This window comes from Octopus bimaculoides, chromosome 28 (assembly GCF_046866305.1).
Source record: "Octopus bimaculoides isolate indiv1 chromosome 28, ASM4686630v1, whole genome shotgun sequence".
NCBI lineage: Eukaryota > Metazoa > Mollusca > Cephalopoda > Octopoda > Octopodidae > Octopus > Octopus bimaculoides.
In genome coordinates this window covers 15,940,398-15,955,881 of record NC_142955.1, presented here as the reverse complement: position 1 = coordinate 15,955,881, position 15,484 = coordinate 15,940,398, and the positions used below count along the sequence as shown (strand labels likewise).

The following is a 15,484-nucleotide window of genomic DNA, read 5'->3' as shown; positions in this document are numbered from 1 at the left end:
CACCAGTCTTACCAAAATCTTGTGGATTGATTTAGTAGATGGAAACTGTGTGGAAGCCCTTTGTGTATATATATATATATATATGTGTGTGTGTGCATAAGTGTTTATTTTGTATTGTGTGAGTGTTGTAAATGAATTATATTCATTTCTGACATTCTCTAAAATCGTACGTGGATATTGGGAAATATCACTTTCCTTGGAAAGAGGTAAGTGTTGGGAATTGGAAAGGCATCCAGCTGTAGATGTGTCCTAATGGCTTCCTTGAGACATGAAAGCATACAAATGTAGCTGTTGACTAGGCGTGTTTTACTCATTATTTTAATCTGACAAAAATGGCCATGTTTTACTCCTATTAATTTCTACTGACAAAACTGAAGTGCAACTTGTGCCCAGGGTAAGGCTAACACTATAAGGTTATGCAATGTTGCACAAATTGTTAGGAAGTGAGCCGACAGAAATATTAGCATGCCGGGCAGAATGCTTAGCAGTATTTTGTCTGTCTTTACGTCCTGAGTTCAAATTCTGCTGAGGTCGACTTTGCCTTTCATCCTTCCAGGGTCAATAAATTAAGTACCAGTTTCGTACTGAGGTCAATCTGATTGCCTGGCCCCCTGCCCAGAAATTTCGGGCCTTGTGCCTAGAGTAGAAAAGAATATTGTAAAAATTATATTGGAGTATATTTCTATTCGTGTGATGTGGTGCTTGTGTTTATGAACTGATTAGCTTTGGATGAACAAACTTGCATGAAAATCTGGTTAATTACAGGGATTTTTCATGATATATCAAATGGAAATAATGATTGCTTTGACATAGCATGGAAAGATGTTAAAATGTAAAACGAAAATTAACAAAAATAACCTCGTATGTGTGGCACATCTACACTTTAGTACCGCACCATTGATTTTTCTTAGTATTTAATGATGGTGTCTCAAAAAGTAGATTAAACAAGCCTCTTTCCTTTACTTAGAAATCAGTCCATCCATGCATTTTCTCAGTCCAATTTTCCAGGAGGGGTGATTGAGGTAAAGTCTTATCCACAGGATTCTACCAGAAGTAGTAATCATTACAGTCTTTAGTTGGATCCCCAAGTATGAACAACTCTTAAAATGAATATTAGCCAAGCATAGCTTTCTTAGTCTACCTAGTAGGGCTCCTGCCATTTCACTTGGCCTGAAGAATGTATCTTCTGATATTTTCCTTCAGCTTTCTAACAACATGTCTGTAATGTTGCAGTTGTATCCTCTCAAAGTATATAGACTCCGTTATCTCAGAGCTATGCCCTGTTGAGTAACATTACACCAGAAACCACTTGGGGGAGACCACATTTTAGCCACTTGTAATCGCGATTGTACTATTTCAGCCCTTACCTGTTGAGGACCGAATCTTAAATCTCGTGCATTACTCTACCAGAGCCTGCAAATCTTCAGAAAATATATGAATCATAAATGTTCAGAAACTTTCCAAAATATTAAAAGGATTGACATTGATTTTTTACAATTTTAATTTGAAATAAAATTTTTGAATTAAATCCATCAAAATTTACATCAATGTATATGATGTTTTTCTTTCTTTTTTTTTTTTTTGCTTAGTTGCTATTTTTAGATACTTTTCCCTTTAGAAACTCTCTCTCCCTCTATCGGAAAATTGAGGAAAAAATACATGAGATATAAAGGGGAACAACTCCATACCGAGAACAAATTACATCATTCTAGTGATTTAGATATAATCTCTAACCGGGCATTGACTGATTCCATGTGACGAACGGTAAGTTGACAAAGATTTGCTTGAGTAATAATGAATCGCTAATACTGTGTGGAAATAATAAAATTGTTTTTATGTAAACCCTTCAACGATACAGTAATTGGAATTACTTCGATATAACTCGACAACTCTTGACAGTTTGGTTCGGACAACTTCGGTGTAACTCGACAATTCACTTCGGATATCTCCGTGACCTCTGTGACAGCTGCTAAAATGGAAGGCGGAGAATAAAGCTGTGTTCGCGTGCCTGTTCTGTTTTTATGTGTTGTGGAATATACATATAACGAAATTATGCTTTTCCGTTTTAATTAGTGTTTTTAACACCTGTTAATTAGCAACCCTGTTTGTCCCTCTATCGGAGATGTGGGGAAATATACGAGCTATAAAGGGGAACAACTTCATACCGAGTGCAACGGACGCCATTTAACGACTTCGATATAATTGCTTGATCGGACACTGGTTCCATGTGAGAACGAACGGTAAGGTGACAAAGAATTACTTGAATGATAATAATAGTAATAAATCTTTAATAAGGTTTGTAAATAATAGAATTTTTTTTATGTGAACCCGTCAACGATACAGTAATCCTATACAAGTGAAAACACATAGAAACACCGGAACAAAGATATTTGCTGCTGCAAGTGGTCGTTTTGCTGTCTTTTACCTCCAGGATAAATCTTCCAAACTGAATTGTTGATCTCTTATTTTCCAAAAGACAATCCATTGGTGTATACGAAACGAATAAACGATATAAAATCAGGATAAATTATTTTATGTCCCAGGGTATTATCTTTACGGTCCTAAACTGAAATTGATCTCTTAATAAAGTGTTACTAATGCTTCTGTCATCTCTCGCTCCCTTTTGCTATTTTCTGTCACACACTTTCTATTTCGCACACTGTTGATGGGGCAAAAGAAAATGCACGCACACACACAATATATGTCTTTCTCTCTGTTTCTCTGTGTGTGATTTTTTTTGTCTGTGTGACGCACTATTTTTAATCTCTTCTCTTTTATTTCAGAATATCACATGTAAGTGGCATGAAAGCATTGTTTCCATCAGATGACATCATCAATATTCATCATAGCAACGCTTCTCTTGTGAAATGTTTGGAATGTCTTCAAGATTATTTTGTACTGAAGTTAGACTTCATTAACTTTAAAAGGAATCTTAGAGTGTTTTCGGATATCAAGAAGGATTGGAGATGATGTAAATGGAGCAGTAGAAATATTTGATAGGAATATTCTATAGAGCAGCAATAGGAAATGTATCCATATATGTTGTGATGACAGAAGTATAATAATGGACAAACAGATAGTTGAAGAATATTGTTTTTATTCCAAAGAGATGTCGCAAGAGAAACCACAATCAGCATATGACTGCGATATCTGTAAAAAGTCTTTCACTCACAAACATAATCTGACTACTCACAAATGTATTCACACAGGGGAGAAGCGATTTCATTGTGATGTCTGTGGTAAATCAGTCTCTAAGAGAGGAGCCTTATCTGTACACAAACGTATTCATACAGAAGAGAAACCTTATCATTGTGATATCTGTGGGAAATCATTCTCTATAAATAGCAGCTTAACTCTGCACCAATGCATTCATACAGGAGAGAAACCTCATCATTGTGATATCTGTGGGAAATCATTCTTTGTACGTAGTAATTTAACTGAACACAAACGTGTTCATACAGGAGAGAAACCATTTCAGTGTGATATCTGTGGTAAATCATTCTCACGAACTGATACCTTAAAATCTCACAAGCGCATTCATACAGGAGAGAAGCCATTTCATTGTGATATTTGTGGTAAATCATTCTCTCAAAGTAGCCAAATAACTAATCACAAGCGTATTCATACAGGAGAAAAGCCGTATCACTGTGATGTTTGTGGTAAATCATTCTCTGATCGATGTAACTTGACATCTCACAGACGTATTCATACAGGAGAGAAGCCATTTCACTGTGATATCTGTGGGAAAGCATTCTCTCACAATTGCAACTTCATTAATCACAAACGTATTCACACAGGAGAGAAGCCATTTCACTGTGATGTTTGTGGTAAATCGTTCTCTCACAATAACACCTTCATTAATCACAAGCGTATTCATACAGGAGAAAGGCCATTTCACTGTGATATCTGTGGTAGATCATTCTTTCAAAGTAGCGAAGTAACTAATCACAAACGTATTCACACAGGAGAGAAGCCATTTCACTGTGATATCTGTGATAGATCATTCTCTCAGCGTAGCCATGTAACTAAACACAAACTTATTCATACTGGAGAGAAGCCATTTCATTGTGATATCTGTGGTAAATCGTTCTCTCACAGTAACACCTTCGTTAATCATATACGTATTCATACAGGAGAAAAGCCATATCACTGTCCTTTCTGTGATAAATCATTCTCTCAAAACTCTAACTTAACTAAACATATATCTATCCATACAAAAGTGTGACTTTAACATTTTCAAAAGTCATTTTTCTCTTAAAAACCAACATTTTAACATCTTTTTCAAAACAAATCACAAGTGAGCCCTGTTCTCCTGTCCGTAAGCCATAAACCCTTGACTCTAATCGTACTCATCATGGTTCTTTCTTCGAGGTACCATTTTCTGGCCACATTCTCTGTTTCTCACCGTTTTAGCATCCTCTTACAACATACACAAGGATTTGGTAGTCTATTTGCATCCAGTTTTATTTATAAAATCCTTGTCCTATGCAACCATGAATAATAAAATATCTCATATACCCATCAATATATTCACACAGGACATCAGATGTAACAGTGTATGAGAGCAACGACCCACCTTTATATTTTATATATATCCAATTCTCAATAAAACCTTCGTTTCAGGATATTCAGCACTAGTTTGTGAGTTTTAGAAGTTTTGCTTTCTAACCACTTCGTTTCTGGTTCAATCCCACTGCATGACACTTTGCACAAGGGTCTTCAACTATAGCCACCAGTCTTACCAAAATCTTGTGGATTGATTTAGTAGATGGAAACTGTGTGGAAGCCCTTTGTGTATATATATATATGTGTGTGTGCATAAGTGTTTATTTTGTATTGTGTGAGTGTTGTAAATGAATTATATTCATTTCTGACATTCTCTAAAATCGTACCTGGTTATGGGGAAATATCACTTTCCTTGGAAAGAGGTAAGTGTTGGGAATTGGAAAGGCATCCAGCTGTAGAAGATGTGTCCTAATGGCCTCTGAGAGACATGAAAGCATACAAATGTAGCTGTTGACTAGGCGTGTTTTACTCATTATTTTAATCTGACAAAAATGGCCATGTTTTACTCCTATTAATTTCTACTGACAAAACTGAAGTGCAACTTGTGCCCAGGGTAAGGCTAACACTATAAGGTTATGAAATGTTGCACAAATTGTTAGGAAGTGAGCCGACAGAAATATTAGCATGCCGGGCAGAATGCTTAGCAGTATTTTGTCTGTCTTTACGTCCTGAGTTCAAATTCTGCTGAGGTCGACTTTGCCTTTCATCCTTCCAGGGTCGATAAATTAAGTACCAGTTTCGTACTGATGTCAATCAGATTGCCTGGCCCCCTGCCCAGAAATTTCGGGCCTTGTGCCTAGAGTAGAAAAGAATATTGTACAAATTATATTGGAGTATATTTCTATTCGTGTGATGTGGTGCTTGTGTTTATGAACTGATTAGCTTTGGATGAACAAACTTGCATGAAAATCTTGTTAATTACAGGGATTTTTCATGATATATCAAATGGAAATAAAGATTGCTTTGACAAAGCATGGAAAGATGTTAAAATGCAAAACGAAAATTAACAAAAATAACCTCGTATGTGTGGCACATCTACACTTTAGTACCCCACCATTGATATTTGTTAGTATTTAATAATGATGTTTCAAAAAGTAGACTAAACAAGCTTCTTTCCTTTATTTAGAAATCAGTCCATCCATGCATTTTCTCAGTCCAATTTTCCGGGAGGGGTGATTGAGGTAAAGTCTTATCCATAGGATTCTACCAGAAGTAGTAATCATTACAGTCTTTAGTTGGATCCCCAAGTATGAACAACTCTTAAAATGAATATTAGCCAAGCATAGCTTTCTTAGTCTACCTAGTAGGGCTCCTGCCATTTCACTTGGCCTGAAGAATGTATCTTCTGATATTTTCCTTCAGCTTTCTAACAACATGTCTGTAATGTTGCAGTTGTATCCTCTCAAAGTATATAGACTCCGTTATCTCAGAGCTATGCCCTGTTGAGTAACATTACACCAGAAACCACTTGGGGGAGACCACATTTTAGCCACTTGTAATCGCGATTGTACTATTTCAGCCCTTACCTGTTGAGGACCGAATCTTAAATCTCGTGCATTACTCTACCAGAGCCTGCAAATCTTCAGAAAATATATGAATCATAAATGTTCAGAAACTTTCCAAAATATTAAAAGGATTGACATTGATTTTTTACAATTTTAATTTGAAATAAAATTTTTGAATTAAATCCATCAAAATTTACATCAATGTATATGATGTTTTTCTTTCTTTTTTTTTTTGTTGCTTAGTTGCTATTTTTAGATACTTTTCCCTTTAGAAACTCTCTCTCCCTCTATCGGAGAATTGAGGACAAAATACGTGAGATATAAAGGGGAACAACTCCATACCGAGAACAACTTACGTCCTTCTAGTGACTTAGATATAATCTCTAACCGGGCATTGACTGATTCCATGTGACGAACGGTAAGTTGACAAAGATTTGCTTGAATAATAATGAATCGCTAATACTGTGTGGAAATAATAAAATTGTTTTTATGTAAACCCTTCAACGATACAGTAATTGGAATTACTTCGATATAACTCGACAACTCTTGACAGTTTGGTTCGGACAACTTCGGTGTAACTCGACAATTCACTTCGGATATCTCCGTGACCTCTGTGACAGCTGCTAAAATGGAAGGCGGAGAATAAAGCTGTGTTCGCGTGTCTGTTCTGTTTTTATGTGTTGTGGAATATACATATAACGAAATTACGCTTTTCCGTTTTAATTAGTGGTTTTAACAACTGTTAATTAGCAACCCTGTTTGTCCCTCTATCGGAGATGTGGGGAAATATACGAGTTATAAAGGGGAACAACTTCATACCGAGTGCAACGGACACCATTTAACGACTTCGATATAATTGCTTGATCGGACACTGGTTCCATGTGAGAACGAACGGTAAGGTGACAAAGAATTACTTGAATGATAATAATAGTAATAAATCTTTAATAAGGTTTGTAAATAATAGAATTTTTTTTATGTGAACCCGTCAACGATACAGTAATCCTATACAAGTGAAAACACATAGAAACACCGGAACAAAGATATTTGCTGCTGCAAGTGGTCGTTTTGCTGTCTTTTACCTCCAGGATAAATCTTCCAAACTGAATTGTTGATCTCTTATTTTCCAAAAGACAATCCATTGGTGTATACGAAACGAATAAACGATATAAAATCAGGATAAATTATTTTATGTCCCAGGGTATTATCTTTACGGTCCTAAACTGAAATTGATCTCTTAATAAAGTGTTACTAATGCTTCTGTCATCTCTCGCTCCCTTTTGCTATTTTCTGTCACACACTTTCTATTTCGCACACTGTTGATGGGGCAAAAGAAAATGCACGCACACACACAATATATGTCTTTCTCTCTGTTTCTCTGTGTGTGATTTTTTTTGTCTGTGTGACGCACTATTTTTAATCTCTTCTCTTTTATTTCAGAATATCACATGTAAGTGGCATGAAAGCATTGTTTCCATCAGATGACATCATCAATATTCATCATAGCAACGCTTCTCTTGTGAAATGTTTGGAATGTCTTCAAGATTATTTTGTACTGAAGTTAGACTTCATTAAGTTTAAAAGGAATCTTAGAGTGTTTTTGGATATCAAGAAGGATTGGAGATGATGTAAATGGAGCAGTAGAAATATTTGATAGGAATATTCTATAGAGCAGCAATAGGAAATGTATCCATATATGTTGTGATGACAGAAGTATAATAATGGACAAACAGATAGCTGAAGAATATTGTTTTTATTCCAAAGAGATGTCGCAAGAGAAACCACAATCAGCATATGACTGCGATATCTGTAAAAAGTCTTTCACTCACAAACATAATCTGACTACTCACAAATGTATTCACACAGGGGAGAAGCGATTTCATTGTGATGTCTGTGGTAAATCAATCTGTAACAGAGGAGCCTTAACTGTACACAAACGTATTCATACAGGAGAGAAACCTTATCATTGTGATATCTGTGGGAAATCATTCTCTATAAATAGCAGTTTAACTCTGCACCAATGCATTCATACAGGAGAGAAACCTTATCATTGTGATATCTGTGGTAAATCATTCTCTGTAAATAGCAGTTTAACTCGGCACAGACACATTCATACAGAAGAGAAACCTTATCATTGTGATATCTGTGGTAAATCATTCTCTATAAATAGCAGCTTAACTCGGCACCAACGCATTCATACAGGAGAGACACTTCATCATTGTGATATCTGTGGGAAATCATTCTTTGTACGTAGTAATTTAACTGAACACAAACGTGTTCATAGAGGAGAGAAACCATTTCAGTGTGATATCTGTGGTCAATCCTTCTCACGAACTGATACCTTAAAATCTCACAAACATATTCATACAGGAGAGAAGCCCTATCACTGTAACATCTGTGGTAAATCATTCTCTGGAAGAAACCAAAGAGCTGAACACAAACGTATTCATACTGGAGAAACGCCATTTCATTGTGATATCTGTGGTAAATCATTCTCTAGGAGTACCCAAATAACTACTCACAAACGTATTCATACGGGAGAAAAGCCATTTCACTGTGATGTTTGTGGTAAATCATTCGCTCAGAGTATAAATGTAACTAATCACAAACGTATTCATACAGGAGAGAAGCCATTTCATTGTGATATCTGTGGTAGGTCATTCTCTCAGAGTATACATTTAACTACACACATACGTATTCATACAGGAGAGAAACCATTTCAGTGTGATATCTGTGGTAAATCATTCTCCCGATGTAGCCAAATAACTAATCACAAGCGTATTCATACAGGAGAAAAGCCGTATCACTGTGATGTTTGTGGTAAATCATTCTCTGATCGATGTAACTTGACATCTCACAGACGTATTCATACAGGAGAGAAGCCATTTCACTGTGATATCTGTGGGAAAGCATTCTCTCACAATTGCACCTTCATTAATCACAAACGTATTCACACAGGAGAGAAGCCGTTTCACTGTGATGTTTGTGGTAAATCGTTCTCTCACAATAACACCTTCATTAATCACAAGCGTATTCATACAGGAGAATGGCCATTTCACTGTGATATCTGTGGTAGATCATTCTCTCAAAGTAGCGAAATAACTAATCACAAACGTATTCACACAGGAGAGAAGCCATTTCACTGTGATATCTGTGGTAAATCATTCTCTCATAGTAGCCAAATAACTAATCACAAACGTATTCACACAGGAGAGAAGCCATTTCACTGTGATATCTGTGATAGATCATTCTCTCAGCGTAGCCATGTAACTAAACACAAACTTATTCATACTGGAGAGAAGCCATTTCATTGTGATATCTGTGGTAAATCGTTCTCTCACAGTAACGCCTTCGTTAATCACATACGTATTCATACAGGAGAAAAGCCATATCACTGTCCTTTCTGTGATAAATCATTCTCTGAAAACTCTAACTTGACTAAACATATATCTATCCATACAAAAGTGTGACTTTAACATTTTCAAAAGTCATTTTTCTCTTAAAAACCAACATTTTAACATCTGTTTCAAAACAAATCACAAGTGAGCCCTGTTCTCCTGTCCGTAAGCCATAAACCCTTGACTCTAATCGTACTCATCATGGTTCTTTCTTCAAGGTACCATTTTCTGGCCACATTCTCTGTTTCTCACCGTTTTAGCATCCTCTTACAACATACACAAGGATTTGGTAGTCTATTTGCATCCAGTTTTATTTATAAAATCCTTGTCCTATGCAACCATGAATAATAAAATATCTCATATAACCATCAATATATTCACACAGGACATCAGATGTAACAGTGTATGAGAGCAACAACCCACCTTTATATTTTATATATATCCAATTCTCAATAAAACCTTCGTTTCAGGATATTCAGCACTAGTTTGTGAGTTTTAGAAGTTTTGCTTTCCAACCACTTCGTTTCTGGTTCAATCCCACTGCATGACACTTTGCACAAGGGTCTTCAACTATAGTAGATGGAAACTGTGTGGAAGCCCTTTGTGTATATATATGTGTGTGTGTTCCCTTTAAAGTGAGGAAGGATAATTGCATCACATGGTTGAAATATTGCTGTTTGATGGTTGCACAACAAAGAACAATGTTTCCCCCCACACATCCTACATTCAGACCCCTCTTCCCCACATGTGACTGTGTACTCCATGGACCCTCTTTCCCCATGACCTCTCCTCCTAATACCCACTTTCATCTACCCACTCACTACAATCTTCCCCTATCATCTGAACTCACTAAGGCTGTGAGCTGGCAGAGTGGTTAGCACGCTGGGCAAAATCCTTACCGGTATTTCGTCTGCCTCTACGTTCTGAGTTCAAATTCCGCCGAGGTCAACTTTGCCATTCATCATTTCGAGGTCGATGAAATAAGTACCAGTTATGCACTGGGGTCGATGTAATTGACTTAATCCGTTTGTCCCCTCTGTGTGTAGCCCCTTGTGGGCAGTAAAGAAATAAGAAATGTTAGCATGTCGGGTGAAATGCTTAGGGTTATTTTGTCTGTCTTTACGTTCTGAGTTCAAATTCCGCCGAGATCAACTTTGCCTTTCATACTTTCACAGTTGATAAATTAGTTACCATGTGCATTCTGAGGTCGATCTAATCGACTGGCCTCCTTCCCCCAAAATTTTGGGCCTTGTGCCTGGAGTAGAAAAGGATAAATTAGGTACCAGTTACATACTGGAGGGGGGTCAATCTAATTAACTGCCCCTCCCCTCCAAAAATTCCAGGCTTTGTACTTAGAGTAGAAAAGAATCTCCTGAACTCACTCCCGGACCCTCTTCAATCCTGTTGAACCCCTTAGCTCGTGTCAGCCGGCAAGTGGACCTTAAATGATGGTATTTATGAATATGTGCTTGTGTATGTATGTATGCGTATGTAGCTGTAGAAGCAATGTATAGCGGTGCTGTCAGACGGTTGAGAATCAGAGATGAACTTAGGGTGCAAGTAGGGGTTCACTAGGGCTCAGTTCTCTCTAAAACTAAAGCTGTCAAAATTACTTCTAAAAACCCTTGAAACTATCTTATATGACCACACATGTATACACAGAGGACAGATGATGTAACAGTATATAAGAGCTATTACCCAACTCAATATTTTATTTATATCCTATCTGCAACCTCTATAGTGACAAAGGCAGAACATGTCCCTAACTCTTCACCTTGTTCTAAAAACTTGTTTGGTATCGATGGCCCCAAATAGGGACCCTTTCAGATATTAAGCTGATAATTCATTCTGCATTGATTTTATCCAAAGGGCTGAAATGAAAATAACTTGGCACTGTGTTATCTCTATATATAAAATTCTTTGTCTGTCTGTTCCCTATGCATTCTCAAATGGCTCAACCAAATCAAATCAAATTTTACCCTGCATGTGTCAACATGGAATTTTTCTTTCATTTGCATTAAAACAATATAACATTTTATAGAGATAATCTTTCTATTGTCAACTGTAGTAAAGGACAATGTCGACAACAATGACATCACATGTTGTATGTCTGTGTGTGTCTGTCTTACTATATGTATGAGTGTCGTCACATTTTTTATATGAATGTGTATGTCTCTGAGAGAGAGCGTGTGTGTGTGTTTGTTAGGTAGGTTATTAAACACATCTACAAATGAAGTGAAAAACTGCATGTATTTGTGATACAAACACACATATGTAGGGAAGTGGTTATACACCATTAGGTGTACACCGCTTCCGTACATTAAATTTCTAGAAGAAACAACGGAACGCAGATTCTGAACAACATAACAATATTTATTTACAGTGGAATTCAGTTCACGCTTGGAGGGAATTCGGTAGCTCGTTGCCCTCGGTTACTGAGACGCCTCCTGAATGATTTCCGTGGTTATTTGTGAAGCTCTGGTGCTGGCATGTGAGAGAGCTCTGTTGGACGTCTTGGCTCGACGGAGATCAGTCAACGAAGAGACTGAGAAAAGGCGCCAAAGCTGGGTGTCGAACTCTACGCATGCGCATGAGACTCTTTCTGTATTCCTTCTGGAACTAGTCCCTGCGCATGCGTGGATAAAACTCCGGACATTGAACATATAACAGTCGTCTGCTATAAGTTGTCACTACACATATACATATGTGATGACTGACAAAAACAATGAGGTGAAAAGCTATGCATGTCTATGTGTGTCTGTCTTACTATATGTATGTGACAGTATATGCATATGTGTGCCAGTGTATGTGTCTGTGAGTGTGTGTGTGTTTCCATGTTAGGTACATTATTAAACACACATATCTACACATACATATGCGACAACTGAAATGTGTGAATGTATGTTTGTGATAATGTACGTTTATGATAATTTCTATTTTCATTTGGATTGAAACACATATCTGTTCAATACACTGTTAAATTTCTGAACACACTTAAACCTACTGGGATGCCACCACATACCTTCACACTAAAGCTGGGTGCTTCTGTTATGTTGCTTAGGAATCTTGACCCACCTTGCCTGTGTAATGGAACATGCTTAATTATTATTTCCATGAAGTCCCATGTCCTAGAGGCCACAATCATAACAGGTAATCACAAAGGAGAAAATTTCTTTATTCCAAAAATTCCTACAGATGTTCCATTTGAATTCAAGATGCTTCAGTTTCCAGTCAAACTAAGTTTTGCTATTTCAATCAAGAAATCTCAAAGTCAATCCCTCAAGGTCGTTGGACTTGATCTCTCTACAACATGCGTCTCCCACGGCCAACTCCATGTTGGTTGCTCACGAGCTGGAAGCAGCAACAATTTATTCATTTCAGCACCAACAAAAGATTACACAATAAATATTGTTTACCCTGGAGTACTTCAACATTGACAGATTTTCAGTTTGAAATTCTATTACCATTACAATTTGAATCATCATCATCATCATCGTTTAACGTCCGCATTCCCTGCTAGCATGGGTTGGACAATTTGACTGAGGACTGGTGAAACCAGATGGCAACACCAGGCTCCAATCTAATTTGGCAGAGTTTCTACAGCTGGATGCCCTTCCTAACGCCAACCACTCAGAGAATGTAGTGGGTGCTTTTACGTGTCACCCGCACGAGGGCGATGCTGGCAACGACCACGCTCAAAATGGTGTATTTTATGTGCCACCTGCACAGGAGCCAGTCCAGGGGCACTGGCAACGATCTTGCTCGAAAATCCTACGGATGCCAGTCAGGCGGTACTGGTTTCTACAGCTGAATGTCCTTCCTAATGCCAACCACTCCAATAGTGTAGTGGGTTCTTTTTTACGTGCCACCATCATCAACCACAACTACAATCTCACTGAGCTTGACTGGTCTTCTCAAGCACTGAAATGTTGGTCGGATCTATTTCAAAACGGGGGCGCCAGTATTTTCTTAACGAAACACTAACGAAACACTTTGAAACTTGGGACACTGGTAGAATGTGTCATATAAAACATCTTTTACTCTTAGTCTTCTTAACAAAAAAAAACGTACATCGCAAGTTATTTCATGTTAAAGTTGTCGTATTTCTGTAATTTCAACCAATCACTGACGTCTATTCAGCTGAATAAGAGTTACTGCTGGGCGGTCATAAAAATGTTATTCCCTATGACATATTTCATCCGGTTTAATCGTAATTTATACGCATATATTGTTTATATAATAAATTACGCTGTGCGTATCTATGTGTGTAACAATTTTAGAGTTGGGATTAATACGATATACACCGTTACAGCGCTAACTGTTTTCAACTGAATAGACGTCAGTGATTAGTAGAAATTATCGAAATAAGACAATTTTTTACATGAAATAAATTCGAATACAAAAATATTTTTCTGTTCTATAACACAAAATAGATAAGTATACGAAGTTTGAAAGTGTTTCGGTACCAAAAACACTACATAAAACATAAATGAAAACTGGTGCCCCCGTTTTAAAATAGATCCTAGTTAAGTCCTGCCTACGAAGTGCTCGTTTCAAGATAGATTGTTCAATTCTTCGAGCTTATATATACGCGCGCACAAACAAACAAAAAGAAATCAGCTGTTGATCTGTTATTTTCGAAAACACAATCCATTGTTGTATATGAAACGACTGAATGACATAAAAGCAGGATAAATTATTTCCTGTACCTGGGTATCTTCATCTTTGCAGTCCTAAAGTAAAATTGATCGATTAATATAGTGGTACAAATACAGCAGCAAATTATATAGGAGTAAGTATGGTACATGGTGCTAAAACTATTTCGGCCCTTACTCGACCACTTCTCTTTCGAAGATCGAATCCTGGAGCTGGCATATTACTGTGCCAGAACCTGCAAATCGACATGTAGAAAAACGAACGACAATGAAAATACATGAATCTTTTAATGTTTTGACAGAGAGGCAATCTTTCGTTTTGACTTGAAGGCCTGTACGCAAAGCTCAGCTGTTACCATAAGGCATCCGGTAAATTTCGTAAGAAATTTTTATTTATTTTTGTGGGTGGAGATGTACATTTTCTTTGAAGTCAGCATAAAATAAAAGAGAGAAGAAATGGACATGGAGTGGGGTGCAAGATAGATAGTGTGTGAGAGAGAGGAGGAGAGTGACAGCGTCCATTTTTATATTAATTTTTCTTGCATCTTTTTTCAGTGTGTGAATGATTGACTGAGAGAAGAGAGAGAGAGAGGTGTAAAAAAATTTACGCTCTCACTCTCTCCTCCTCTCTCTCTCTCTCTCACACATCCTCACAGAGCAAAGCACACCATCTCTCTCTCTCTCTCACACACACACACAGAGCAAGACACACCTCTCTCTCTCTCACACACACACACAACACACACTTTCTGTCACGCACCCATCAGCACAGCACATTTCCAAAGGTCTCGGTCAGAAGTCATCGCCTCGGTGAGGCCCAATGTTCGAAGGTCTTGCCTCACTACCTCAGCCCAGGTCTTCCTGGGCCTACCTCTTCCACGGGTTCCCTCAACTGTTAGGGAGTGGCACTTTTTCACGCAGCTATCCTCATTCATTCTCACCACATGTCCAAACCAGCGCAATCGTCTCTCTTGCACACCACTACTGATGCTTCTAATGTTCAGCTTTTCTCTCAAGATACTTACACTCTGATGGGTATGCACATTTACATTACACATCCAGCGGAGCATACTGGCTTCATTCCTTGCGAGCTTACGCATGTCCTCAGCAGTCACAGCCCATGTTTCACTGCCATGTAGCATGGCTGTTCGTACACATGCGTCATACAGTCTGCCTTTTACCCTGAGTGAGAGTCCCTTTGTCGCCAGCAGAGGTAAGAGTTCTCTAAACTTGGCCCAGGCTATTCTTATTCTAGCAGTTACACTTTCAGCGCACCCACCCCCACTACTAACTTGGTCACCCAGATAGCGGAAGCTATCAACTACCTCTAGTTTTTCTCCCTGGAATGAGATAGAAGTTGTTT

General features: G+C 37.7%; 1 protein-coding gene and 1 pseudogene across 1 annotated transcript; one reads left to right on the top strand and one right to left on the bottom strand.

Annotated features, from left to right (window-relative positions):
* The first annotated feature begins 43 nt into the window (after nt 1–43).
* LOC149130644 (uncharacterized) lies at nt 44–9,950 on the top strand. Its single transcript, XM_089344618.1, has 3 exons — nt 44–1,764; nt 2,784–4,199; nt 8,001–9,950. The coding sequence occupies exons 2-3, from the start codon at nt 3,065–3,067 to the stop codon at nt 9,536–9,538; spliced, it is 2,673 nt and encodes an 890-aa protein (XP_089200744.1). The 5' UTR covers nt 44–1,764; nt 2,784–3,064; the 3' UTR covers nt 9,539–9,950.
* Nucleotides 9,951–11,175: 1,225 nt separating this feature from the next.
* LOC128251200 (U2 spliceosomal RNA) lies at nt 11,176–11,349 on the bottom strand (annotated as a pseudogene).
* Nucleotides 11,350–15,484: the final 4,135 nt, after the last annotated feature.